We start from the raw sequence: 27,419 nt of genomic DNA, 5'->3' as shown, positions 1-27,419 counted from the left end.
GTGGTGCTGTGGGTTAAACCACAGAGCCTAGGAGTCGCCGATCAGAAGGTCGGAGGTTCGAATCCCCGCGACGGGGTGAGCTCCCGTTGCTCGGTCCCTGCTCCTGCCCACCTAGCAGTTCGAAAGCACGTCAAAGTGCAAGTAGATAAATAGGTACCGCTCCAGCAGGAAGGTAAACGGTGTTTCCGTGCACTGCTCTGGTTCGCCAGAAGCGGCTCAGTCATGCTGGCCACATGACCCGGAAGGTGAACGCCGGCTCCCTTTGCCAATAAAGCGAGATGAGCGCTGCACGCTCGGTCACGACTGGACCTAATGGTCAGGGGTCCCCTTACCTTTAATGAGTCTCATAGTGGCTAACATTCTCCTTTCCCTTCCTCCCCCACAACAAACACTCTGTGAGGTGAGTGAAGCTGAGAGACTTCAAAGAAGTATGACTGGCCCAAGGTCACCCAGCAGCTGCATGTGGAGGAGCGGAGATGCGAACCTGGTTCCCCAGATTACAAGCCTACCGCTCTTAACCACTACACCACACTGGCTGGGAATGCCTTGGTGAGACACTGCGATTTATCCGGGGATCAAGCCAGTTTTCAGAAAGAGCAAGGGGGCCACTCCACTCACCTGCCACACGGGGTCGGTGTGCTTGCCAGACTTGGCGGTGCTCTTGTAGCCAGGCTGGGAGCTGGCGGGCTTCTTGAGGTTGTAGATGGCCACATTGCCATCGTAGAAACCCACCACAATCAGGTAGGGGTGGTCGACGTGGATGTCGAGGCACATGATGCCGCTCTCGCTGTTGAAGATGTACTCCGGGAAAGAGGGGTTCTTCAAGGTGTACAGCAGGAGCATCCCTCGGCTCTGCTTCACAAAGTCGTCTGGGCAAGAGAGAGAGAGAGAAAGGGTCAATTGGCCTGGAGCATCAAGGAGGTGGATCTTCAAAGGCCCATCTCAGCCAGCGGCCATCATCACCCTCAGCTCCTGGCAGGGAAATCTGCAAGTTGCTGGTGTGGATCAGCCCTGATGGGGAGCAGGGGGACAACCAAGACCCTTGTCACGGCTAAAAATTGGCCGCTGTTTCTTTAATGCTCAAAGAACTAAGTCGGCATGAGTCAGCAGCCTACAATGACTCATGCAACCTTTCACCAAATTGTACCTGCATATACAGAGTGGTCAATGTTAGTGTTGGGTGTGGGTTGGCTGGATGGTAGAAAGCTGGTTGCGTTTGATATGTATAAAGCTGTCGGTCGTGGTTGGAAGACGACTTTTAAGAATAAAAGCAGCATTCTGCAAAGTACTCTTTCTTAAGGACTCTGTGCCTGTCCAGAAGAGGGCAACCAAAATGGTCAAAGGCCTGGAAACGATGCCTTATGAGGAACGGCTAAGGGAGCTGGGCATGTTTAGCCTGGAGAAGAGGAGGTTAAGGGGTGATATGATAGCCATGTTCAAATATATAAAAGGATGTCACATAGAGGAGGGAGAAAGGTTGTTTTCTGCTGCTCCAGAGAAGCGGACACGGAGCAATGGATCCAAACTACAAGAAAGAAGATTCCACCTAAACATTAGGAAGAACTTCCTGACAGTAAGAGCTGTTCGACAGTGGAACTTGCTGCCAGGGAGTGTGGTGGAGTCTCCTTCGTTGGAGGTCTTTAAGCAGAGGCTTGACAACCATATGTCAGGAGTGCTCTGATGGTGTTTCCTGCTTGGCAGGGGGTTGGACTCGATGGCCCTTGGGGTCTCTTCCAACTCTAGGATTCTATGATTCTAACTAGGGTCTGAGGACCAGGCAAAGGAGGTCAGAACCTTTTCCTTTTACAAACACTGACAACACCTTAGGGTTATATTTGCTTTAAAGTGATGTGGGTGGATTGGACAAGAGGAATCCTAAACGTAAGGTAGCTCAAGGCTCAGATTTGGAGTCTTGATGAAAGATGAAGGCTCTTACACCAGATTAGATCTGTAAAACAACAACAACAACAACAACAACAACAACAACAACAACAACAACAACAACAACAACATGATGCACCTGGAATTTTCTACACGCTGTATAGAAATTAAAAGAGAAGAGACTTGTTACCTATAAGTTCACAATCTGAAAGAAACGATGTGTAACGGGGGGAAAGAAGAGAAGGGACAAAGAAAGCGCAGAAATTCAGGTACCAATTTTTGAAGGTACTTAATCTCAACAGTGTCGTATGATCTGAAGGGATTGGGGGACATTTATTTAAAGGCTACCCAAGACCTAAAGTTTCTGGGCAGCAAGAAGTAAGAGTACATTAAAAAGCGCATTTGAAAACTACGTAAAAAGTTAAACCACAAAAACAAAAATTTGAGATACAGCTTTTAAAAAGCAGCAAAAAAGAAGACCACTGTTATAAATCTAATAAGAACAACTTTTTTCACAGATGTTTAAAACTTCCAGAAATTTCAAGAGAGTTGTAGATCACGTGATGCTTTTAAGATAAACATCTTTAAATCTCCCTGCCTTTAAGTATGCATATACCCACAAGCCAACAGGCCCCAGGCTGATGAATAGGAAGCTACGTGGTGCTGAGTCCAAATACTGGGTCCATCCAGCTCAATATTGCCTCTGCACTGACCAGAAACAGCTCTCCAGCATTTCCCACAAGTGAATTTTCCCAGCCCTACCTGGAGATGCTGAGGATTCAACCTGTGACCTTGTACATGTGAAGCTGGTGCTCTACTATTGCCTTTCCCGTGGTCTGGATAGGGTCTTCTTCCTCCTTGCTGCTTCAGTCCCAGAGCATCTGGTCATTGGAGCCAAGTGCTCCTTCTGGCAAGGGAGCAGAAAAGTGAGCTCCTTGCAGCTGCTCCTCCTTTGGCCGAGAGATGGGGCCAAAACAGCCTCCCTCTTGGTCCGTGGCACCCTGGCTTGTGGGAGAGACCAGAGGCTGCCTTCCTTCCATTCTGTAGTCCCAGGGTCATTAAAAATCAGATGCACAGAAGCTGAGCCACTAGCTGTCAAACATCTTGGCTATCATACTGCACTCTGCCATATTCTTGCTAAATCTGCCCCCATGCCCTTGGTGAACCTTCCTGGGAAAGAAGCAATACTCTCTCTCTCTCTCTCTCTCTCTCTCTCTCTCTCTCTCACACACACACACACACACACACACACACACAGGCCTGTTACAAGTCTTGAAGCAAATTTTATTTCTCCTCATCCCTCTTCCCACCCACCCAGACCCCACACAGCATCTATTCCTCTTTCTCCTCCAGGGGTTTCTCCCTTATCGTTTCCAGTTTGTGCATTTAAGTGAACAATTCCTGCGCTCAACAAAAAAAAAAGCAAAAGATGTTGGTCAAGATGGGGATACCAGGAGCAACGGCAGAGGGTTGCTAAACTCCACAGCTCAAATGGAGATCCTGGAAGCGACTCAATCCATAACGGCAAATTTACTTGCTGCTGCTACTGCTGCTGTCACCAGCGCAGAACATCTTCTAGCACTCACTGTGCAGGAAGCACATTTATCCCTTGATAGAAATTTCTTAGCCCTCTGGCACATCCCATATGCTATCAAGCTTCTGTCTTGAGTTCATTCATTGTAAATGTTTATTCTTACACACCTCCCCAATCTCTGAGAGGCGAAAGAAGTGAGGGACTCCTGCACTTGCCCAGATTTGGTTTCCTAGGAATAAAGGTCAGCAGACACTGAGATGGCTTTAGGAGATGTGGTTTTATTTACACATATGCACAACCTGAGAATAAGGTGGGAGGGGCTCACAGCATTTGTACCCCAACAGATCCTGCTTCCCCATAAGTCACAGCGTTGGATCCAGCACTGAGCAAGCTGGTCTCTGCATCTCCAGCTTCCAGCCAGCTTCTGTCAGGAGTGCGTGCAGGAGCCAGGCCCGGTGACCAATAGGACTTTGCAGGACTGGAGTCTTCCTAAGTTTGTTCTGAAGAGGCAAGGCACGGCCTTACAGGTGAGGCTGATTGGTAACTCACAGCACCTGGTGGCAAGAGCCGGGAAGGGATATAAGGTCAGCATTTCCCCTTCAGCTCTTGCCCACAGCAACACGCTCCTTGCCTTGCTGCATTTGGTTCCTTGACTCCTTGCTCCTCAGACCCCTACCTTCGTGACTCTGTGCTTCCTGATCCTCAGACCCTTGGCTTCTTGATCCTCCGACCCATGACTTCGTGACTCCTTACTTCCTGACCCTCGGACCCTCGGCTTCTTGACTTCTGGCTCTTTGACTCTTGGACTCTTGGCTTTCTGACTCCTGGCTTCTGGCTTCCTGTTCCTGCTCCCACCCCGCCATCTTGCCCCTGGTCCCAACGTCCCCAGCCAGGACTTCGATCGCCCATGAATTGGACCGTAACAGCTTCCAGCTCAGTTCACATACAACACTCTTAGTTATTGTTCTCCTCCCTAGCAGCTGGGGGAAAACACCCATTTAATCCATAGCACATCTTGGTTATACTAATAATGGTGCTTAACCCGTCAGCCAAAACCATGACCTAGACAAAGGGACTGGGCTGGCAAGCTTGCTCACATACAAAGGAATGCAGAGCAATACACTTGGTACCAGCTTGGCTGCAGGAGTTGCCGGAAGGAGGTGTACAAGATGCCATCCCACCATCTTAGGGAACTCTGCTCCAGATTTGTGTATGTTTTCTGCTGCATCGACAAAAGTGCTGCCTTAGGCAGCAACTTTTGGTCTTCTCCCAGTAACATGACCCTGTCCAGTGTGTGTTATAGTGGGCGCGGGTGGCGCTGTGGTCTAAACCACTGAACCTCTTGGGCTTGCTGATTGGAAGGTCAGCGGTTCGAATGCCCACAACGAGGTGAGCTCCCGTTGCTCTTTCCCAGCTCCTGCCAACCTAGCAGTTCGAAAGCATGCCAGTGCAAGTAGATAAATGGGTACCGCTGTGGCGGGAAGGTAAACGGTGTTTCCATGCGCTCTTGGCACTCGTCATGGTTCTCTATGCACAAGTAGCGGTTTAGTCCTGCTGGCCACATGACCCAGAAAACTGTCTGTGGACAAACACCGGCTCCCTAGGCCTGAAAGCAAGATGACTGCCGCAACCCCATAGTCGCCTTTGACTGGACTTAACTATCCAGGGGTCCCTTTACCTTTTTGTTTAACCTTATAGTGGGCTTCCATACACCGAACTCCATTCAAATTATAGAACTTTCAAAGAGAAGTCAGAGAGAACCAGGAGTGAATAAATTAATTAGGACCACCGAAAACATGAACACTTGGACTACAAGGGAAGCAGGAGCAACTGTGAGGTCACAACTGCATTTTGGAAAATACTTTTCCAAGCGAGATCTAATCTTCTGGACGGCTGCTACTACATTTCTCATTCGCATAAGTTACCCCTTACTCATCATGAAAGCAGTCATTTCCATGACTACTGGTGAATCAGACCCTAGTATATGCCTCTGTCAGGAGAAGGACACTTGCGAATGAAAGGCATACCAAGAAATATTAAAGGAACTAGTACATTCAGCCTTGAGAAAGTACTGTGATGGGGACTGATGCACGAAAGCAGCCTCTGGCTATTATAAAATTGCCATCAAGGAGATTGAGACCATCTGCCCCTTTTTGATGCTGCTAGAACAGATGGACAAAAGCATAGACTGCTGAGAAGCACCACAGACTCCCATTTTCAGGGTTTTCAGATAAATAGGCTTCTGTTTGGAACAGTTTGTTTCATGGGATTGCATTAGTGTGTGTCTTTGGCATTTGCAATTCTTAATCATGTGGATCATGATGCAAAAAAAATTTAGGAAGTTTAGGAAGTCAGGGTGAATCCAGCTGCTTTAGGAATACATCTTAGGATGCAAAACCAGTCTTCTTGGGGGAAAATCTCCCGCCAGACTTCCCCAACTTGCTCACTAGTCTGAGTTAGGGAAGTTATGTTGACAAGTTTTGGTTTTATTTTTAATTTTTGGCACCGTAACACTTTTATTGAGATACCCCTAAGCTGGAGTGTGGTGCTAACTTGCTGCATTCTGACTTGTTTCCTCCTTAGTTTGCTCGTGATATTTTTGGGTTTTTTAAAGGCACTCATTAAATTCCACCATATGAAGTTATGAAATGCAAGAGGTTTGGGAAAACTCAAATGAATAATTTGTTGCCACGTTTCATTAGCACATTAGCCCAGGTGAGAAGCTTCCAGTGCCTTTTCCTGCAGCCTATTATCATTATCATTAAATATACAATATACATATAAAAGTCCACAGATCATTACATCAAAAGCATCACAGAATCAGCCCTTCCCTTAAAAGTAAGCAGCCCTAATACAGAAGAAATTTTCCAAAGGGCTGAATGTGGAAAGCTACTGATTCAAACCAGTCATATGAAAGTTGACAAGTTTTAAATAGATGTGGACACGGACACACACAAAGAGAGAGAGAGAGAGAGAGAGAGAGAGAGAGAGAGAGAGAGAGAGAATGAGTGCAACGCATATTCAACTAACATCGAAAACACATGATGTCCCCAAAGAATCACAAGAACTGTAGTTTCTTACCACAGAGCTACAGTTCCCAGGACCAGTGGCAAATCTAGGGCTCTCAAATTTCAGCTGCGCCTTGTGCAATGCTAAAATGTGCCCCCTCCGTGCCTCTCATGCTCCGTTATAGAGCATTTTGGCACCCCCTGTTGCGCAGTGACCAGTGCAACCATACCCGTCACGCCCCCCTAAAACAGCTTCTGTGGCACCATTAACTTAGGATTGCCATGCATCCAGAATTTCCCAGACATATCCGGAATACTGTGGTCGGTAGCAATGTCCAGACAGAAATTGCCCCCTGCTCAAAAATGTCCAGGAAAATCTGGACGCATGGCAACCCATGTTGGCAAACTTGGGGTCTGGATTTTCACTGTTTGAAATATGGCAACCCTAAACAAACTAGTTTACAGGATCCTCTGTGCAGAAACTGTTTGCTTTAAACGTGCACTGAATCTGCTTCATACATTTAAAGTAGATTTAAGTGGATCTGCAGTCAGTCACAAGTTTGCTGGGTTTTGTTTGGTTTTTTTAAAAAAAGTGGAGGTACAATCAGTCATTCCACTCCAGGATGATTGTCCTTCCTCTGACACCTCTTTTTGCATGACACCTTATGCTAGCCTGGTTCGCACATCGTGATAAGCCAAACACGCAAGCAAGCAGGCAGCCTCTGGGCTCTGGGCGGGAAGAACTGAGGTTCCTTTACTCCACCCCAGTCATCTTGCTGATATGCAACCTGAGCTATGCCATGGTTTGGCTTGATGTGTTATCTGAACCCCGGGCTCATGGCTTAGCTCTCCAAGATAAATCATGAGCTGTAAACCAGAAACGAAAGCTTGGCTGTTGTTGTTTAGTCGTTTAGTCGCGTCCGACTCTTCGTGACCCCCTGGACCAGAGCACGCCAGGCACTCCTGTCTTCCACTGCCTCCCACAGTTTGGTCAAACTCATGCTGGTAGCTTCGAGAACATGTCCCACCATCTCATCCTCTGTCGTCCCCTTCTCCTTGTGCCCTCCATCTTGCCCAACATCAGGGTCTTTTCCAGGGAGTCTTCTCTTCTCATGAGGTGGCCAAAGTCTTGGAGCCTCAGCTTCACAATCTGTCCTTCCAGTGAGCACTCAGGGCTGATTTCCTTCAGAATGGAGAGGTTTGATCTTCTTGCAGTCCATGGGACTCTCAAGAGTCTCCTCCAGCACCAGAATTCAAAAGCATCAATTCTTTGGCGATCAGCCTTCTTTATGGTCCAGCTCTCACTTCCATACATCACTACTGGGAAAACCATAGCTTTAACTATATGGACCTTTGTTGGCAAGGTGATGTCTCTGCTTTTTAAGATGCTGGCTAGGTTTGTCATTGCTTTTCTCCCAGGAAGCAGGCGTCTTTTAAAGCTTGGCTACTGCTCATAAATAGGCCTGGAGAGAGCTAAACCATAAGCCCAGCTTCAGATGGCATGCTGAGCCAAACACACTAGACTAAAGGGATTGCTATCTGTCTGCTTCAACAACAGGAGAAAGGAAAGAGGCTCTCTTTAGGATATGTTTAAGCTGTTTAGTTGGCAACCTTGGGCCTATTTTATGCTGATGGGCCAGCTTAAACTCTTCCATAATCCTGGAGCATTTTACGCACCTCCATTCAATGCCAAGTAGTGATTTCACCATGATCACAATTGATTTCAACTGTGATTCCCAGGTAGGGAGAGGCCCCTGTCCATGTAGACCAGGCATAGGCAAACTTGGCCCTCCAGATGCTTTGGGACTACAACTCCCATCATTCCTAGCTAACAGGACCAGTGGTCAGGGATGATGGGAGAAGTAGTCCCAAAAACATCTGGAGGGCCAAGTTTGCCTATGCCTGGTGTAGACAATGGACCAGTAGTCTGGACTCATATTAGGCAATTTACTATGTTCTTCCTATGCAGAGGGCATTCTTAGCCAGTGTGTCTACATCCCCACGACATGGTTAAGTCACAGAAATCTGCCTCCTTCCAGGAAAACAGATGAGCACAATTCTGGAAGTAGAACCAAATGAGCATTAACTAGCATTATCATATACTCAAGAGATATAATGAAAGACAATGAAGAAAATTAGCGCTTGCATTTCCGTCCTCTCAATTTAATTATTTTTTTTAAAAAAAGTTTTATTGAAGCATAGCGACAATTACTAACAACCCAAAAGCATAGTAGCAGGGATATTACGTCATACCAAAGAGGAGGAGAAGGAGAAACACAGTAATATATCCATATTTCTCAAAATGGCACGAATGGTGCATGTTGATCATCTAAGTATAAGGCATAATAAATAAAAATCCAACCAGATGATATAGAAGCTGGGTTCTGCATCACTCTGGACACCTACAATTTGTATGTTGTTTTTTCAGCAATAGCCAAAGTCTATGAGTTTTTATACCACAAAGACAAATCTTGATTTACAAAAAATTCTGTGGCTGGACTACTGAAATCTTAGCTGCAGATAACATCCATGGGGAAAGTTCTTTAGCGTGACAAGCTCTAATTAGATAGCTGAGTATATCACTTTAGTGCTTCGTTTTGTTTGAACCTCCTGCACATGCTATCTTTTACGAGGATTTTTAACATTCTGTTTTTCCCCCTAGCTTACTGCTCACTAAATATTTAACAGTGCCATCAAGTGGCAAAAGCTTTTGTTAGCTCCAGATTCTTAGAAGCGCTCTGTGATTTGCAGCAACCAGACAAGTGAGGGGAGCTTCGGTGCAAAACATTTAATTTGTACATGTCAGCCTTCCTCAACCTGGTGCCCTTGAGATGTTTTGGACTTGTTTCCTTGGTGTGAGGTTTCTCAAGTGGGAGTTAACTGAATGCTTTGCTTTGCTCCTCTTTGAACGCTAGTGCCAGTCCAGTCTGCCTGTCCAGACACCTTCAAATGCACAACTGCAGGCTGCTATCGCAAACACCTGCATGTAGAAATCACTACGCACTTCTCTGCCAAATGGACAGGTGCAGGGTTGCTAGACTGCCAGGGCTGATCTGAAGTCTCCAGGGCTACCCCCCCCCCTCCAACTGGTGGTACAGGGTTAGGCTCCCTAGAAGGAGTTGAGTAAGTTTAGAAAGATGGGGAAAATATTGCTTCAGCGTGTAAAAACAGCAGCATAATTGCATTATCATAAAGGGAAATATGATGGGCTAGGAACACTCCCCCCGCCCCGATACATCATCTATCAAGAGGCAGGCTTGGAGCGCTGATTATGTAAGGCTAGATAAACTGATAATTGCAATCACAGCCAAACACCACAGTGAGCTGATTGCAGATTGCCAGCTTTTAACCACCTTTCCCCTGACATTGGTGGTGTGTTCGTGTGACTGCCTTAGAGCACAGTGAAGTTACTGGAGTTTTTCCCCAGTGCCGTTTCACAGCTTTCCACATTAACTGTTCACCCCGGCAAGGCCTCTTTAGTGTTTAAATTCATTTCTGTGTTTTTGGTGGGTTTGAAGGGAATGGGACGGGGCTTTATCCCATGCAAAGGTGTTCACAGCTTGGCTAGAGAAATTGAGTGGTTTAAGGCATCCAAGCAACGTGAAGCTAGTTTGAGAGAAAAGTCATTGGGCAGTAGCATTTTGTGCAAACTACAGGGCGCATATGCATTTTGGAGAATATTGTGTGAGCACAGATTAAAAGCGAAGCATTGGAAACACATCAAATGCACAGTGCACTTCACACAGTGAAGTGTGAACATAGCCATTCACTGGGAATATGCTTTCTCACAAGCTCCCATGTACACATGTGTGTGCGTCTGCACAAAACAGTACACTGAACATCACCCGACAAATTAACCGAGATTAGCAGCAATCTCTGCAAAGCCCCAGAGCCTATCTGAAGCCGAAGCTCTGGATGCAAAGCAGCGAAGGCCTGGAACTGAATTAGTCGGCTTGGGATTGCATCCTCGTCAGCTGGGGAGCCGCATGTGAAAAGCGATAAGGAGGCCTTCTAAAGAAGGAAAAGAAATTGCTCTTTCCAGAGTGAGCTGAAGAAATATGACAGGTGAGATTTGCACACAGAGGAAGGAGCCTGCGGTGCAACAAACTTGAAATGTCTGGGGGCAGACCAGAAAGAAAGTTGCTTCCTTCTCTTTTTCTCTCTAGCCAGAGACAAGTGAAATTTTCTGTGTTCTCAGATTCACCACTTGATTGGAATATGGCTGCGGGAAAACCAACCTTTGTTTAAAGAAGATATGAGGAACGGCTAAGGGAGCTGGGCATGTTTAGCCTGGAGAAGAGGAGGTTAAGGGGTGATATGATAGCCATGTTCAAATATATAAAAGGATGTCACATAGAGGAGGGAGAAAGGTTGTTTTCTGCTGCTCCAGAGAAGCGGACACGGAGCAATGGATTCAAACTACAAGAAAGAAGATTCCACCTAAACATTAGGAAGAACTTCCTGACAGTAAGAGCTGTTGACAGTGGAATTTGCTGCCCAGGAGTGTGGTGGAGTCTCCTCCTTTGGAGGTCTTTAAGCAGAGGCTTGACAACCATATGTCAGGAGTGCTCTGATGGTGTTTCCTGCTTGGCAGGGGGTTGGACTCGATGGCCCTTGTGGTCTCTTCCAACTCTATGATTCTATGATTCTATGATTCTAAGATAAGCAAGTTCCCACCCCTCGTAGCTTGGAAATAACTAGGAAGAACTATTGATCATAGAATCATAGAATTGTAGAGTTGGGAGAGAGCCTGAGAATCACCTAGTCGACCCCCTGCAAGGCAGGAACATGCAGCTGTCCCATACAGGGGTTGAACCTGCAACTTTGGTATTATCAGCAACATGCTAATTGGGAACCACTGATCTAGGTTAATTCAGAGCATGAAATTATCTCCTTCAAGCAGCTTCCATGCTGCCCAGCTTGAATCCGCCCTCCTCCAGCTCTTGTCATTCCCTCCCCCCACAAAAAAAAAACCTTTTCCATTTGTCTTCAGTGAACACACAGGCCAGTGTGGAAACTTGAGATTCTATCTTGAGATTCTATTCCAAGACCTTACTTGGAAAATCAATACAACCCAGGTGGTTAAGAAAGCCCAACAGAGACTCCATCTCCTCGGAGTATTGCGGAAGAACAATGTCAATCAACATCTGATCTCCTTCTTCCGGTCCACAATAGAAAGTGTCCTTTCATAGTGCATCACGGTGTGGGACGCTGGTTTGTCATCAACTGATAGGAAGTGCCTACAGAGGGTGGTGAATACAGCACAAGATATTATGGGATGTCCCGTGAATCTGCTGGAAAAGATAACAACAGGGCAACTGACTTTCAGATTTGGTGGGTGTGCATCAGTAAATGAGGGGAATTAAGACTAAGAGAGCTGAGTGGGGGGGGGGTGCTCGTATAATCTCACTGTATACAAGTTGTACAAGTGACAATAAGGTATTTCAATTTCAATAATAAGATCCATCCCTTAGCGTGGGAGCTTTGCAGCGTTGCCATATTTGACCTACACAATCTGTATGGGGGCTCTGGTTGTCCATCAGTTTGTATCAAGACAGTAGGAGCCACAGAAGTGATCGACGCAGTGCTCGTGTGTTCGAATCCTGCTTGCGGGTTTCCCTTTGGGGCCTCTGGCTGGCTGGACTAGATGGGCCATTGTGGCAGATCTTCAGGCACCACCGATGTTCTTTCCAGGCATTTCTGCTCCTTCCATAGGGAAGGGTCTGTAGCAGAGCACATCCTTTGCAAGCAGAAGGTCCTAAATCCAATCAATGGCGCCTCCATTTAAAAAAAGAAGACGACTTTAGGTATCAGGTTGGGAAAGACACCTGACAGACCTTGGAAAGGTCTGCTGCTAGCAGGTCAGAGGGGCCAGAGTTCACCCATCTATTGCCGTCCAGATGGGCTGCAATGTCCATCAGCTGTGATGGCTGGAGCTGATGGGAACTGTAGTCCCAAACATCAGGAGGGCAGCAGGATAGTTAACGCCAAAGTAGACAATATAGATTGACTGGTGGTCCAATATTAGCAGATCCAAACTAGACACAACAAGAAAGGCAAGTGGCTTTTTAATTAGGATTGCTTACTCTGGATGAGTTTAAATTGCCCTGTACGCTGAGACTGGCGGTGATGAAAAGAAAGTTGGAACTGTTCAAAATAAAAGATGAATAAATGAAATAAGCTCCATGTCATGTTCGCTGGAACCAGCAGCTCAGCTCAATTTTTTGTTCCATCTGCGAAGAGTCTTCCCATGTTAGAAGCAAAGATAAACAGGAAGGTTCCTCTTTGTGTGGGAGCAGTAAAGTGCATTGAAATTGCAGGATAATTTGAACACAAACAGCCAGTGACTGGAACAGCACATTCTTGCTGTAAGGCTATAGCACTTCATTGCAAACCTAGGTTCTTATTGCTCCTCTAAAGGCACATTGTTAGGGATTCCTCCAGCACTCAGCAGCCTTACGACTGAAATACAGGTGCTTTCCGGAGCAAAAATAGCCCCTGCTTCGAAGTGGGAACAACCACTCACTAAATTGCAGGCTGCCTAATACGCTTAGCATTGGAAGACGTTCTGAATGGAACTCTTCCTTATTCTTGTGTCTGCATTCGTGAAGCAGTTCATGATTAAAAGGAAATCATCCCAGGAATGACGAGGGCACAAAGAAGCATGAGGCTCTTTTGAGGGTAAAAGGGCACCCAAAGAAACGCAACATGAATTCCCAAAATGTATTTTAAAGGTTATATGCCCAGGACTTGAATTGGGAGTGAGACAGGCAATCCATTTTTGCCACAAGAACTGGTTTATAAAGCAAAGAGCAGCATTTTCAACAATGGAAGAAAAATTATAACATGGTACTGGGCATGGGAATTCAGCCTCCCAGGAATCTCAAAAAAATAAAAGTTCCTAGCCCTCATGGACAGGTAGGTAAGCTTATTCCTCACTCTCAGTGTGGAATAAGATGGGGGAAGAGGCAGAGTCACAGCCCCACAGCACTGAGGAGGGGCCACCAGTCCTACAGGCATCAGTGATGGCAGGTGAGGGATCCATAGTGATCTACTGCCACCAACTGGAGGGTGCAGATCCAATGCTAGTCCACGCTCCTTGCCTGTAATTCGCTGCAGTGCAGTTTTCTCAGGCTCCATCTGCTTATTTCTCTCCTTGTTCATAAATGCCACAGGATAGGGCTACATTGCTGGCCAATTAAAAATGAAATTGATATACTGGCTGGCCTGGAAGAAATTAGGCAAAGTATTGAAGAACTTAAATGACTGAACCGCAATCCAGCTCCTGGCTAGGATTGACGACACACTTTGGGACATTATTCTCCATGTGCTATATTTGTTCAGAGGCCGTGCAGTCTAATGAGGGTCGTCAGCTTCACACGTGCCTAGCGATGCTTTATGCTTTGGAAATGTATTAGCACAAGGGATTGCATTAGAGAATTCGTTCAGGCTGATTCGCAGAAGCTAATCTGCAACCTCCAGCAATCAGTCAGGAAAGTCTTTAGCCTGCTCTAATGATGATCTCTATGTGGGAAGAGAAGCTACAGTTAGACCTGGATATGGAACAACTGATTGGTTCAAAATTGGGAAAGGAGTACGGCAAGGCTATATACGGTCTCCCTGCTTATTTAACTTATATGCAGAATTCATCATGTGAAAGGCTGGGCTGGATGAATCCCAAACCGTAATTAAGATTGCCGGAAGAAATATCAACAACCTCAGATATGCAGATGACACAACCTTGATGGCAGAAAGTGAGGAGGAATTAAAGAAGCTTTTAATAAGGGTGAAAGAGGAGAGTGCAAAATATGGTCTGAAGCTCAACATCAAAAAAACGAAGATCATGGCCACTGGGCCCATCACCTCCTGGCAAACAGAAGGGGAAGAAATGGAGGCAGTGAGAGATTTTACTTTCTTGGGCTCCATGATCACTGCAGATGGTGACAGCAGTCACAAAATTAAAAGATGCCTGCTTCTTGGGAGAAAAGCGATGACAAACCTAGACAGCATCTTCAAAAGCAGAGACATCACCTTGCCAACAAAGGTCGGCATAGTTAAAGTTATGGTTTTCCCAGTAGTGATGTATGGAAGTGAGAGCTGGACCTTAAAGAAGGCTGATCGCTGAAGAATTGATGCTTTATGAATTCTGGTGCTGGAGGAGACTCTTGAGAGTCCCATGGACTGCAAAAAGATCAAACCTATCAATTCTTAAGGAAATCAGCCCTGAGTGCTCACTGGGAGGACAGATCCTGAAGCTGAGGCTCCAATATTTTGGCCACCTCACGAGAAGAGAAGACTCCCTGGAAAAGCCCCTGATGTTGGGAAAGATGGAGGGCACAAGGAGAAGGGGACGACAGAGGACGAGATGGTTGGATACTGTCTTCGAAGCTACCAACATGAGTTTGACCAAACTGCGGGAGGCAGTGGAAGACAGGAGGGCCTGGCGTGCTCTGGTCCAGGGGGTCACAAAGAGTCGGACACGACTAAACGACTAAACAACAACAAATGATGATTCAGAAGACCTTACGACACCATCAGGGTGGTCGCCCTGCCAGTGGGCAATGCCTTCACTTTCCCAAACCAAGCATCTCCCAGCTCCTTCGCACAACCAGAAGCTATGCCTGGCCAAATATCCAACTCAAAGTGCAACTCACCACACAGCCAAATGGCTGTCAGAGGAAACCTGTCTTGTGGCCAAGCCATGAAACTGCCTTGTAACTGGGTTAGATGGTCTGTCAATCAAGCCAAGGCCTGCTTTAGTCTGATGGGCAGTGGCTCACCAAAGCCTCAGGTAAGGATGGGGAAATCTGTCCATTTCGGATTCTCTCTGTTTCTCATTTTTGCAGTCACTGGTTTCCCACATTTCTGCAAACAATTTCCCCTAATAACAACCCATTTTTGTACGTTATGCCTGCTTGTTTTGTATCTTTCCCATATACACATATGCATATCTTTAGTCTAGTATATGCATTTTTTTTGTACACATTAGTTGGCTGCAGAACAGCACTTCAAAATCTGGGTAAACGTCTATTTCCAAGGATGGCTGTGTTTTGGTTTGCATGTTGCTTTTGTTCTGGACCAGGAAGAGGGCAGGAAGGAATGTGAGTGGGGGGCAGGAAAAGAACCCCAGCAGAAAATGGTTGCTGGCTGTATTAGTTGCTGAAAACCAGAGGAGGGGAAAGTGCTCTCGTGCTCAAATCTTGCTTGCTGGTTTGACACAGGCATTGGGTTGGCCACTGTGAGAACAGGATACTGGACTGAGCAGCCTATGGGCCTCATCTTGCAGGTGGTGGTTCTTATGGGCTCATCCGGACAAGTTTTCAACAGCGTAGCAGCACAGCTCCTCTGCTTCTCCTGACTGTCCCAAAGAGAAATGACAGGATCAGCAGAAAGCACCTTAATGCCTTGTGCTCTGGTTCCATTTGTGAGTTGGGTGTGGAGGGGTTATAGATGGGGTCTGCGGCATAACTTCCTTACGCTACATGTGCCTGTCCATGCCGCCAAGTGAGCAAAACAGGCGTACACACATACAGTGGTGCCCCGCAAGACGAATGCCTCGCAAGACGGAAAACTCGCTAGACGAAAGAGTTTTCCGTTTTGGAGGTGCTTCGCAAAACGAATCTCCTATGGGTTTGCTTCGCAAGACAACAATGTCTTGCGAGTTCCTGCTGGTTTTTTCCCCCTCTTCCCCCCCTTTTTCTAAGCCGCTAAGCCGCTTATCAGCTGATCCGATCAGCAGATAAGCCGCTAAAAGCCGCTAATAGCGCTAATCCGCTAATCCTTCAATGGGCTTGCTTCGCAAGACGAAAAAAACCGCTAGACGAAGAGAATCACAGAACGGATTCTTTTCGTCTTGCGAGGCACCACTGTAAAGACTTACGATAACAACAAATGCCAATCGTCAGAAAGGAAAGAAAGCAGGTTTTCTCTGGAAAGTTGGGCGGGTTTCAGCAGAAAATAATAATAATAATAATAATAATAATAATAATTTATTTATACCCCACCCATCAGGCTGGGTTTCCCCAGCCACTCTGGGCAGCTTCCAACAAAAGATTAAAATACAATAATCTATTAAACAGCAAAAGCTTCCCTAAACAGGGCTGCCTTCAGATGTCTCCTAAAAGTCTGGTAGTTGTTTTTATCTTTGACATCTGGTGAGAGGGCGTTCCAAAGGGCGGGTGCCACTACTGAGAAGGCCTTCTGCCTGGTTCCCTGTAACCTCACTTCTCACAGGGGAGGAAACCGCCAGAAGGCCCTCGGTGCTGGACCTCAATGTCCGGGCAGAATGATGTAGGTGGAGATGCTCCTTCAGGTCTACTGGACCAAGGCCATTTAGGGCTTTAAAGGTCAGCACCAACACTTTGAATTGTGCTCGGAAATGTACTGGGAGCCAATGTAGGTCTTTCAAGACTGGTGTTATGTGGTCTCGGCAGCCGCTCCCAGTCACCAGTCTAGCTGCCGCATTCTGGATTAGTTGTAGTTTCCAGGTCACCTTCAAAGGTAGCCCCATGTAGAGCGCATTGCAGTAGTCCAAGCCAGAGATAACCAGAGCATGCACCACTCGGGCAAGAGAGTCTGCGGGCAGTTAGGGTCTCAGCCTGCGTACCAGATGGAGCTGGCAGACAGCTGCCCTAGACACAGAATTGACCTGCGCCTCCATGGACAACTGTGACTCCCAGGCTGTGCACCTGCACACCAAGACAAGCACAAAGCTATTCTGCTTCTTCGCTCTGACATTTTAGAGTAGCATGAGAAGGAAGCAAAACAAGCCTGGCTCCAGATCCTTGGAAGTGCCAGGGTGAAGATATGTGGCTGTCAGGGATCGAGCCAGACCCTGCGCCCCCTCCTTGGTCCAGGAAGCAAGGCTCAGTATTGACAGCCGTGAGCACAGCTTGCTCAGCAAGTGAAAAAAGAAGATTGTTTTGATATGCATTAACCATGCCTTCCCCAAAAGCCCAGAGGCAAGGAGCAGTAAGGATAGCCGGACTCGGCAGACAGCACAGAGAAGAAAGAGACAAAGTGTCCTATGTGTCAGAAGTGGTCCAGGAGGAAACGCATCAGCCCTGGCAGGTACACCATTTGAAAAGCTCTCCTCGCACTATCAGTTAAGAAGAATCTCCATCGTTTCATTTTCAAACTAACTTACAAGAGCCGTGTCCCACGATAAACAAATCCTTGTACTTGGGGTTCCTGTAAGAAAAATGGGGCCATTAGCATTTAAGCCACCTAAATGGTATGCAGCGACACATGCTTATACTGTGCACGTTAATAATAATAATAATAATAATAATAATAATAATAATAATAATAATAATTTATTATTTATACCCCACCTATCTGGCTGAGTTTCCCCAACCACTCTGGGCGGCTCCCAATCGAGTGTTAAATACAATACAGCATTAAATATTAAAAACTTCCCTAAACAGGGCTGCCTTCAGATGTCTTTTAAAGATAGGATAGCTGCTTATTTCCTTCACATCTGAATGGACTTTTGTGGGTCTACAGATGAGGACTGTGTTCCTGGAGACACTTATGAACAGCGGTGTGTCAATGTGGGCCTTGTGCGCTCAGGCACTTTGGAAAATTCCTCCGGAATATTTTAAGCCAGATGAAAAAATAGGGGACCCTCGCCCAGTGCTTATGGATGTGGAGCACAGATCCAGATTTACATCCTTTTTCACCCATTCATATTTGATATTAAAGGCCTCTATGACCTCCTGACTTGGCTTCCCTAAGCTTCGAGTTCAGCTTGTTAGGAAGATTTATCGGCTGCTAGAAGCTTTGAGATGGAGGCACAGTTCATTAAAGCCAGCGTCCACTGGTCAGTAGTAGAGACACTGCTTTTTTCTGGGGATACACATTCCCCTAAACATTTTGTGAATCTAAGGTTGGCCTCATTGAGGGGCAGTATTTCAATATGAGTAGGAAAATGAGAGTACCCCTAAACATTTTTTTAAGGAAAAAAAGCACTGAATAGAGCTCCCGTTGTTTGGTCCCTGCTCCTGCCAACCTAACAGTTCAAAAGCACATCAAAGTGCAAGTAGATAAATAGGTACCACTCCGGCAGGAAGGTAAACGGCGTTTCCGCGTGCTGCTCTGGTTCACCAGAAGTGGCTTAGTCATGCTGGCCACATGACCCGGAAGCTGTACGCCGGCTCCCTCGGCCAATAAAGCGAGATGAGCGTCGCAACCCCAGAGTCGGCCACGACTGGACCTAATGGTCAGGGGTCCCTTTACCCTTTCCTTTAGAGTGCATGAATGTTTTGCATACAAAAGGTTCCACGTACAATCCCTGATATCTCCAGCTTAAAAGGATCTGGTATAATGTGATCCGAAAGGCCTCCACCACAGAGTCTACAGAGGAACTTGCCATCAGCGGAGACAACACAAGGCCACATGGACAGTCAAACCCAGCATAAAACATCTTACCTATGCTCCTAAAAGAAATAACCTTACAATTTCCAGGAATGCTATGATCCTGGCGGTAGGTGGCAAAACAACGAGACTGGCTATTTCCTGGAAAACCACTGAATTTAGGAAATATTGTTGACAGGATTAACTAATAAGGACACTCAGGAAAGATGTTTCTCAAATTCTGAACTCTGCTTCAATTTAAAGAGGATTTTGTCCATGTGGAATGTGCTTGTTGCTTGTTCAGGAATATGCTAACCAATCAAGCGTATTTGCTGACTGTTGCTCCTTATGTCGATTGACAGTTTTCAGAGAGCCAAATTAATTAACTAGCTAATTAAAATACAACAATGTGTGATTTTTGCTGTGAAGCTGATTTGTGCACACCAGGGGGAAGAATCAAGCAAGAATGTGGCAAGGTATGGTCTCTGAACCACACACCAAATAGGATTTTTTTGCCCAAACCAAAGGAGGGAAGAGAGCTCTTGGGCCCCAATCCTGCTTTTGAGTCTCCCAGAGAATAGGATGCCGGTCCAGCAGGCACGTCTTATGCTCGTATTTTTTCTTTGGGATGAACACAAAGAATGATTTCCTCTGTTTCTGTCACCCCCTGGATTAGCTGTGGGATCCCAGGGCCATGGAACAGGCTGTCAGAAGGACCCCAAACCGTAAGACTGTGCCCCCTTTCCCCCTGCCAACAAGAATGTCTCCCTTTTGCTTGGAGGACAAGAAGAAGCCGAGGGAAAGGGCAAGACGCGTATTGTCAGAAATATGTTTAAATGGGCTTATAATAACTGAGACTCTGAACCAACTGAAGATCTGTAGAACATCTCGATGGATTTTAAACTAAACAACTACACTGATTAATTAAGGGATTACATTTACATATTGCAATTGGTGATTTAAACAAATCACGGTATGCATTTCGTTCAGCAACATCTGGTATATAATAAATAATAATAATAATAATAATGATGATGATGATGATGATGATGATAATGATAATGATAATGATAATAATTTATTATTTATACCCCACCCATCTGGCTGGGTTACCCCAGCCACTCTGGGCGGCTTCCAACAAAAGATTAAAATTACATTAAAACATCAGTCATTAAAAACTTCCCCAAACAGGGCTGCCTTCAGATGTCTTCTAAATGTCAGGTAGGCAATAAACAACTATTTTACTTTTAAAAGACACCTGAAGGCGGCCCTGTTTAGGGAAGTTTTTAATGTCTGACGCTGTATTGTTTTTGATATTTGGTTGGAAGCCACCCAGAGTGGCTGAGGAGACCCAGTCAGATGGGCGGGGTATAATTAATAAATTATTATTGTTGTTGTTTATTTCTTTGACATCTGATGGGAGGGTGTTCCACAGGGCAGGCGCCACTACCAAGAAGGCCCTCTGCCTGGTTCCCTGTAACCTCACTTCTCACACTGTGGGAACCGCCAGAAGGCCCTCGGCACTGGACCTCAATGTCCGGGCTGAACGATGGAGGTGGAGACACTCCTTCAGGTCTACTGGGCCGAGGCCGTTTAATAAGCCACCTCTGCTTTATTGTCCCTTTAACTTTTGCAAAAATGTCTTTGCGTGGTCACCTGAAGGCAGCTGTTTTCAAGCCAGGGATATGAGCTGGTGGAATGTTACACTAACTTTCACAAATGCATTCCAGAAAAGCCCATTTGTGCCAAGCAAACACATAAAAGTGTGTGTATTACAGTGACATTAAAAAAGGAAGACTGGAGGCTGTGTACTAACTGGGTAGCTTAAGCAGTTCTCTTTCACCACTTCTGCACAAAATTTTGTTTGAATCCCCAAGCAATGAAGCAAAAGCAACCCAGGCGATACTAAAGGCATGCCCTCCTTTCGAAGCGCTCTTAATGAAGCAATTGAAAGCTGCATGGAATCGACTCACCAGCAGAGGGCAGTGACTGCCAGTCTCTTGGCTTTATCATACTGAAACTTCCACAGTGGAAGGAGGGTCCCCAGGTTATCTCTGTACTCATCAGACGTGTCTTCGAAGTATTTGAAATCTAGGAAGGGGAACAATCACATTCAGAAATAGGTTTTTGATCCATGTACACCTGGGCCAACGTGATCTACGGTCAGCGCCAGTTTTCACTTGACTCAGGTATAATAATAATAACAACAATAATAATAATAATTTATTATTTATACCCGGCCCATCTGGCTGGGTTTCCCCAGCCACTCTGGGCGGCTTCCAACAAAATATTAAAATACTGTAATGCATCAAACATTAAAAGCTTCCCTAAACAGGGCTGCCTTCAGATGTCTTCTAAAAGTCTGGGAGTTATTGTTCTCTTTGACATCTGGTGGGAGGGCGTTCCACAGGGCGGGTGCCACTACCGAGAAGGCCCTCTGCCTGGTTCCTTGTAACTTGGCTTCTCGCAGCAAGAGAACCGCCAGAAGGCCCTCAGCACTGGACCTCAGTGTCCGGGCAGAACGATGGAGGTGGAGATGCTCCTTCAGGTATACTGGACCGAGGCCATTTAGGGCTTTAAAGGTCACCACCAACACTTGAATTGAGCTCAGAGACATTCTATGCCTATGCTGCATTTGAAGCCAATGTAATTCTTTCAAGACTGGTGTTATGTGGTCTCGGCGGCCACTCCCAGTCACCAGTCTAGCTGCCGCCTTCTGGATTAGTTGTAGTTTCCGGGTCACCTTCAAAGGTAGCCCCACGCAGAGCTCATGGCAGTAGTCTAAGCAGGAGACAATCCGCGGGCAGGTAGGGTCTCAGCCTGCGTACCAGATGGAGCTGGTAAATAGCTGCCCTGGACACAGAATTGGCCTGTGCCTCCATGGACAGCAGTGAGTCCAAAATGACTCCCAGGCTGCTCACCTGCTCCTTCAGAGGCACAGTTGCCCCATTCAGGACTAGGGAGTCCTCCACACCTGGCTGCCTCCTGCCCCCCAGAAACAGAACTTCTGTCTTGTCAGGATTCAGCCTCCAATCGTTAGCTGCTATCCATCCTCCAATCACCTCCAGACACTCACACAGGACCTTCACCGCCTTCACTGGTTCCAATTTAAAAGAGAGGTAGAGCTGGGTATCATCTGCATATTGATTGACACACAGCCTAAAGCCCCTGATGATCTCTCCCAGTGGCTGCATGTAGATGTTGAAAAGCATGGGGGAGAGGACAGAACCCTGAGGCACCCCACAAGTGAGAGCCCAGGGGTCTGAACACTCATCCCCCACCACCACTTTCTGAACATGGCCCAGGAGGAAGGAGCGGAACCACTGTATGACAGTGCCCCCAGCTCCCAGCCCCTCAAGAGGGTCCAGAAGGATGCTATGGTCGATGGTGTCAAACGCCGCTGAGAGATCCAGCAGAACTGTGCAGCAGACACTGACAGCTGAGAGTCAAAGAATCAGAGAATCGGAAGGGACCCCAAGGGTCATCTAGCCCAACCCGCTGCAATGTGGGAAGTCCATTTCCCCCCGATGTGTCCTGTTAAAATTAGGGATGAAGTGAATTTATTTATTTATTCCATTTACATTCCACTGCTTTCTCAAACGAGCTCAAAGGGGCAGCATGGTTCTCTCCCCTTCCTCATTTAATCCCCACAACAACTCTGTGAGGTACTTTAAGCTGAGAGGCACTCACTGGCCAAAGGTCACCCAGCTGCCAGGTGAGGATGTCCCCTCCTTCATCCCAGTATTATTGTGCTATGGGTTTGTTTTGCTCTGCCCTGCACTCCACTCCACTCTGCCTGCTTTCCGGTTTAACTCGGATAATTTCTCAAATTTAATTTCAGACTGGGAGCATATGCAATCTCTACTCCACCACCACCACTCTTCTGTTACTGATGAACATGCACACATTTAATTAAATCACAGCGCAAAGGGGAATCCATTTGAACCTGGAGAATCCTGCTACATCACTGCACACATTCACTGGTGCTCATCGGTGAACTGTTAAGGAGGGAGGAAAGGGTAGGAGCTAGAAACTGGAAGAGTGCGGATTTGCGGTGATTTGAACAAAATATGGGAACAAAAAAACGGGACTCCTGATTACTCCAAAGGTGTTGCACACCTTGGGCAATGTCATCAAAGGTGTTCTGGTTGACCATCCGCTCCACGATCTTTGCTGCCTTCGTCACCTTGGTGACGTCATCACTCTGTTGGGAGGAAAAAACAAAACAGAGAGAAGGGTCATACCCCCAGTGGCGTAGCGTGGGTTGTCAGCACCTGGGGCAAGGCAAGTAATTTGCGCCCCCTAACCCGTGGATTTGCGCCCCCTAACCCTAACCCCCAGATGTTGCGCCTGGTGCGGCCGGCCCCCCCTGCACCCCCCACACTACGCCACTGCATACCCCTGCCGTGCTAGAAGAAGAGGAATTAGATGGAAGACCTCTGCCGCTGGACTCCCTTGCATACCTCTCTGTTGGAGGAACTGGACATGAATAATAATAAATAATAATAAATTTTATTTATACCCCACCCTCCCCAGCCAAGACTGGGCTCATGGCGGTTAACACCAGATATAAAACAATTGATTAAAATACAACTTAAAAACAAAATTAAAATACAACATTTCCGTAGAAACTCAAATCAAAAACTTTTTGGGGATGAAAACGTCAATCTGGCTACAATCTGGCTACAAAAACAACTACCCGTGAGTAGGTTAAATTTGGACAATTGGACTCTAAACAACGACCCGTGAGTAGAACGGAAAATTGGACTAAGAAATTCTTTTTAATTTGGCACCGAAGCGGGAAGGTCTAAACAGGAAGTCAGCCTTCCGCTTTTTGTAGAAAGATTAAAGCAAAGACATGGCAAACTAGAGTTTAGAAAACTGTTTGTAAAGGATCAACTTTCATCATCTAAAATTACTAACCCCCTTTGGAAGCAGGAGAAGAGGGGGGATTTTTTCTGGACTGCAGAAGAGTGTGTAAAGAAAGCAATTTTCCACCGTCTTGAACCTGGGAGCGGGGTGTCAGGACAGACGTTTTCGGAGTTCACTGACTATAGCAAACGTTATTGACAGACAGTTAAAAGAAGAGAAACATAGTGATTCCATTGTTCTCCTTCGCAGTTAAAAGGGGGAAAAATTGACAAAATATCTGAAAAAGGAAACTTTGTTGTTAGATCTGCTTTGTTGTTAGATCTGCTTTAAAAAAAGAAAAAGAAAAGAGAGATGGATACAAATAGAAGTTCTTCCCCTAGAGGGAGCTTGTGAAACTGTTATTAAATCTGAACTGGGGAGCTATGCAGCTGCAATAGATTAAGATTGTGGGATTAGACTTTGACCTTGTACAACAATGTACTCGGAGGCTCTGGTGCGTGCTTTCTGCAAGACAAGTGCTTTATTGGAACAGTTACATGAGAAGACGGATTTGATGACTGTTGCGATCAGAAATTTTGGGCAGGTAGTGGGTATCTATATAGAACCCACTCAGGAATCAATTCAGGTCAGATCAGATGAGGGAGGAGGTTGCGGCTGGACCCCGGGAGGCAGAGATGGAGGGAACTGTGGCCCAGCAGGAACATGAGTTGTTGGACCTGACGAATGAACCTGGAAAAAGCCAGATTTGGAGAGATAGAGTCTTGTTTGGCTTGGAGATGGGGGGGCTGGATAGACCCCCCCTATGCAGGGATGTTTTGACTTTTCAAGTCTGGCATTGGGCCGGGAGGAGTTTGGAGTTGTGGGGTTCCTCAACTTTGGAGGGACCTTGAAACATGCTTTTAAATACCACATGGAGTTCAGTGTGGACTATGGAGAAGGGGTTGATCTGTCGAGAAGGGACAAAAATATTGCCAAGCTGGAGTCTCCACGAGTGAAAGGAGCAGAAGACAAAGTAAAGTACAGGTATAAATATGAAGAAGATCTGCGGAAGGGACATGGAAGAGACTTAAGGGCCTCGGACATAAGGTTACCAGGTTAATGAACTAGATGGATGAGATAGAAAGGACTGACAAAACCCGAGACCAGGAGGAAGAGACGTTGGATAAAGATTGGAAGAAAGTTTTAAAAAATTCTACTTAGGAATGTTTTCTAAAATTAATGAGTATTAGAAAAATGTTGGAACGAAATTATTTGGCTTTAGCAGAAATGTTAAAAAGAACTATGTAAGAATATGCTATGGTTATGAGAAATTGGTATAAATAAGATTTAAGTTTTAGGGTTCTTTATGGTAAGATAAAGTTAAAATAGATTAAGGTAATTTAATGACAGAATATTATGAAAAATGGAAAGGATTTGCTGTGACAATCAACAACTAGAATACAAAAAAGGGAGGTGTGAGGAGGTCAATGAAATAAGGTAATGACAGTTAAGGATTTGGGAATATTGGATCTGTTTTTAAATATTTGTGGCCTATTTTTGCTTTCTGATTTTGATGTGTTATGTGTTTTGTTTTTGCTTTTTGCTTTTGATTCTTACCGATTTGTATTGTTTAATTGCTATTTGTTTCTTGTTTTTTCCTTCTTTTTCTCTTTGTGGTTTTTTTGTAATTCTAAAATTCTCAATAAACATCATTAAAATAAAAAAAAGTCAAATCTTCACCAAGGCCAACTATCCAGACTGGTCCTACATGGGCCAGAAAAAAGCCAGAGAAGTCCCCAAATAGGAGTTCCATCACAGAAGGAGAAAGGGAAAAGGATAGAGGGGGAGGGGATCAAGTTGATTCCAAGCCAAAGGCTCTGTGTTACAGGCCCTGTGGAAAGAAATCAGATACTGCAGGGCCCTGGTCTCATGAAGAAAGGGGTTGGTTTCTTTCACGGGCACAAAGGACTCCATGGATTAGATAAGCTAACAGGTACAAGGTCAGGCAGGACAGTTGCTATGATAACAACACAGTTCCGTCTATAAAAGTGATTAAGGCACACCAGTTCAGCAGCCCGGGGTCTTGTGCTGAGATTCAGTCTGTGAGTCTGTTCCTAAGTTGGGCGTCTGTGTTATATCTTGAATCTGGAGCAACAGAGATAACTTTGCGCTTGTACAAACTTCCATAAACTATGACTTCTATACGATTAAGCACTACTGTGAGCAACACTGGGGGAAAACCTGAAGCATAATCTTCTTGGTTTGTCTCCATATTTCTGTCCTCGAGGCTCCATAATTCATCAATGGAAACCATTTTTTCAAGAATGTCACATTTCAGTTGGCTTTGATCTCTGCAGGCATCTTATCCATAAGAAGCAATTCTGTAATCTTGTCAGACTAACCCTTGGCAGACCGATATCCACGACACTTCCAAGACTAGACTGACAGACTCATCTGCTGTCTGGAAACCTATCACATTTAACATCCGCTTGGGTTCTTTTTGTGGAATCAGAATTGCCCAGAGAAGCCACAGACTTGCAGTACAATCCTAATCCTACACAGAAGTAAGCCTTATTTAAATCAATGGGCCTTACTCCCAGGAGGAAAGGGAGGTTAGGACTGCAGCCTTAGTGGAGCTCCCCAACCTGTTATAATTTATTGAAGTGTGAGTGCCTAATACCAAATGATCCTAGGGCAAATATTTCAAAGATGAATGCCTCTTCCAGGATGATGCTTGCCATGAAATATAGACATGCATAATCAAAAAGTAAGAATATATGCTTGCTCCAGATTATTTTTACTCTTGCGGAAATTTGAAATCAAGATATCAAAACTCATTAATCAATTAAAATTTAGCTCAGAGTATCACTCGACAAGCGGACAGAACTACTGCACAAGGCAAAAAACAAACCCTCTTGCCCCTAGCAAGCTGGAACGTCAGGACCGTGTATCCTGGGTTGTCCAACCATCATGGACTGTGAGCTGAAAATGCTCAACATTGCTCCGGTATCAGTCTCTACAGCCACAGCAAGTGCTATAACTCTCCAAAGATTTGACTTCATCCTTGAAGGCGCACTCTTCCATTGTCTTCCGCGACAATACTAACCAAAAAAGTTGCAAGAGTAGCATCATCATCACCATCATCATCATCTATACTCTACTCCAGGCTTCCTCAACCTTGGCCTTCCAGATGTTTTGAGACTACAATTTCCATCATCCCTGACCACTGGTCCTGCTAGCTAGGGATCATGGGAGTTGTAGGCCCAAAACATCTGGAGGGCCGAGGTTGAGGAAGCCTGCTCTACTCCGTCCCTGACTGTGCTTTTGGAACTTAACTCTGCTGGGCTCCTTAACTTGAGAAGATTCACCCATACTGAACTGTCTGTGCTGTGGTTTTTTAAATCACTTTTTTATTAATAAATATTTCAGTTGAACAAAATAAAATAGAAATAAAAAAGAAATTAAAGGGGGAAGGTATATCATAGCGATATATATGCAAACAACTACAGTTCCATATATGCCTGTCTAGTATATAGGTAAAGGTAAAGGGTCCCTGACCATTAGGTCCAGTCGTGACTGACTCTGGGGTTGCGACGCTCATCTCGCTTTACTGGCCAAGGGAGCCGGCATACAGCTTCCGGGTCATGTGGCCAGCAGGACTAAGCCGCTTCTGGCGAACCAGAGCAGCGCATGGAAACGCTGTTTACCTTCCTGCCGGAGTGGTACCTATTTATCTACTTGCACTTTGACGTGCTTTCAAACTGCTAGGTTGGCAGGAGCAGGGACCAAGC

General features: G+C 45.8%; 1 protein-coding gene and 1 long non-coding RNA gene across 2 annotated transcripts in view; one reads left to right on the top strand and one right to left on the bottom strand.

Annotated features, from left to right (window-relative positions):
- The window catches only part of LOC308597395, a 228,871-nt gene that overhangs the window by 95,586 nt on the left and 105,866 nt on the right, over positions 1-27,419 (top strand). The window lies entirely within an intron of this gene.
- The window catches only part of DNAI1 (dynein axonemal intermediate chain 1), a 158,045-nt gene that overhangs the window by 91,717 nt on the left and 38,909 nt on the right, over positions 1-27,419 (bottom strand). Inside the window, exons 10-13 of the mRNA XM_081212844.1 lie at positions 22,897-22,981; positions 20,751-20,868; positions 17,570-17,613; positions 619-869 (exon numbers count right to left, since the gene is read on the bottom strand). Of these exons, the coding sequence (XP_081068970.1) occupies positions 619-869; positions 17,570-17,613; positions 20,751-20,868; positions 22,897-22,981 (498 nt within the window). The remainder of the gene's footprint in view (positions 1-618; positions 870-17,569; positions 17,614-20,750; positions 20,869-22,896; positions 22,982-27,419) is intronic.

This window comes from Podarcis bocagei, assembly GCF_964188305.1.
Source record: "Podarcis bocagei genome assembly, chromosome: 11".
Taxonomy (NCBI): domain Eukaryota; kingdom Metazoa; phylum Chordata; class Lepidosauria; order Squamata; family Lacertidae; genus Podarcis; species Podarcis bocagei.
Note: the sequence above shows the minus strand (reverse complement) of the source record. Positions and strands in the feature narration are given on the sequence as shown.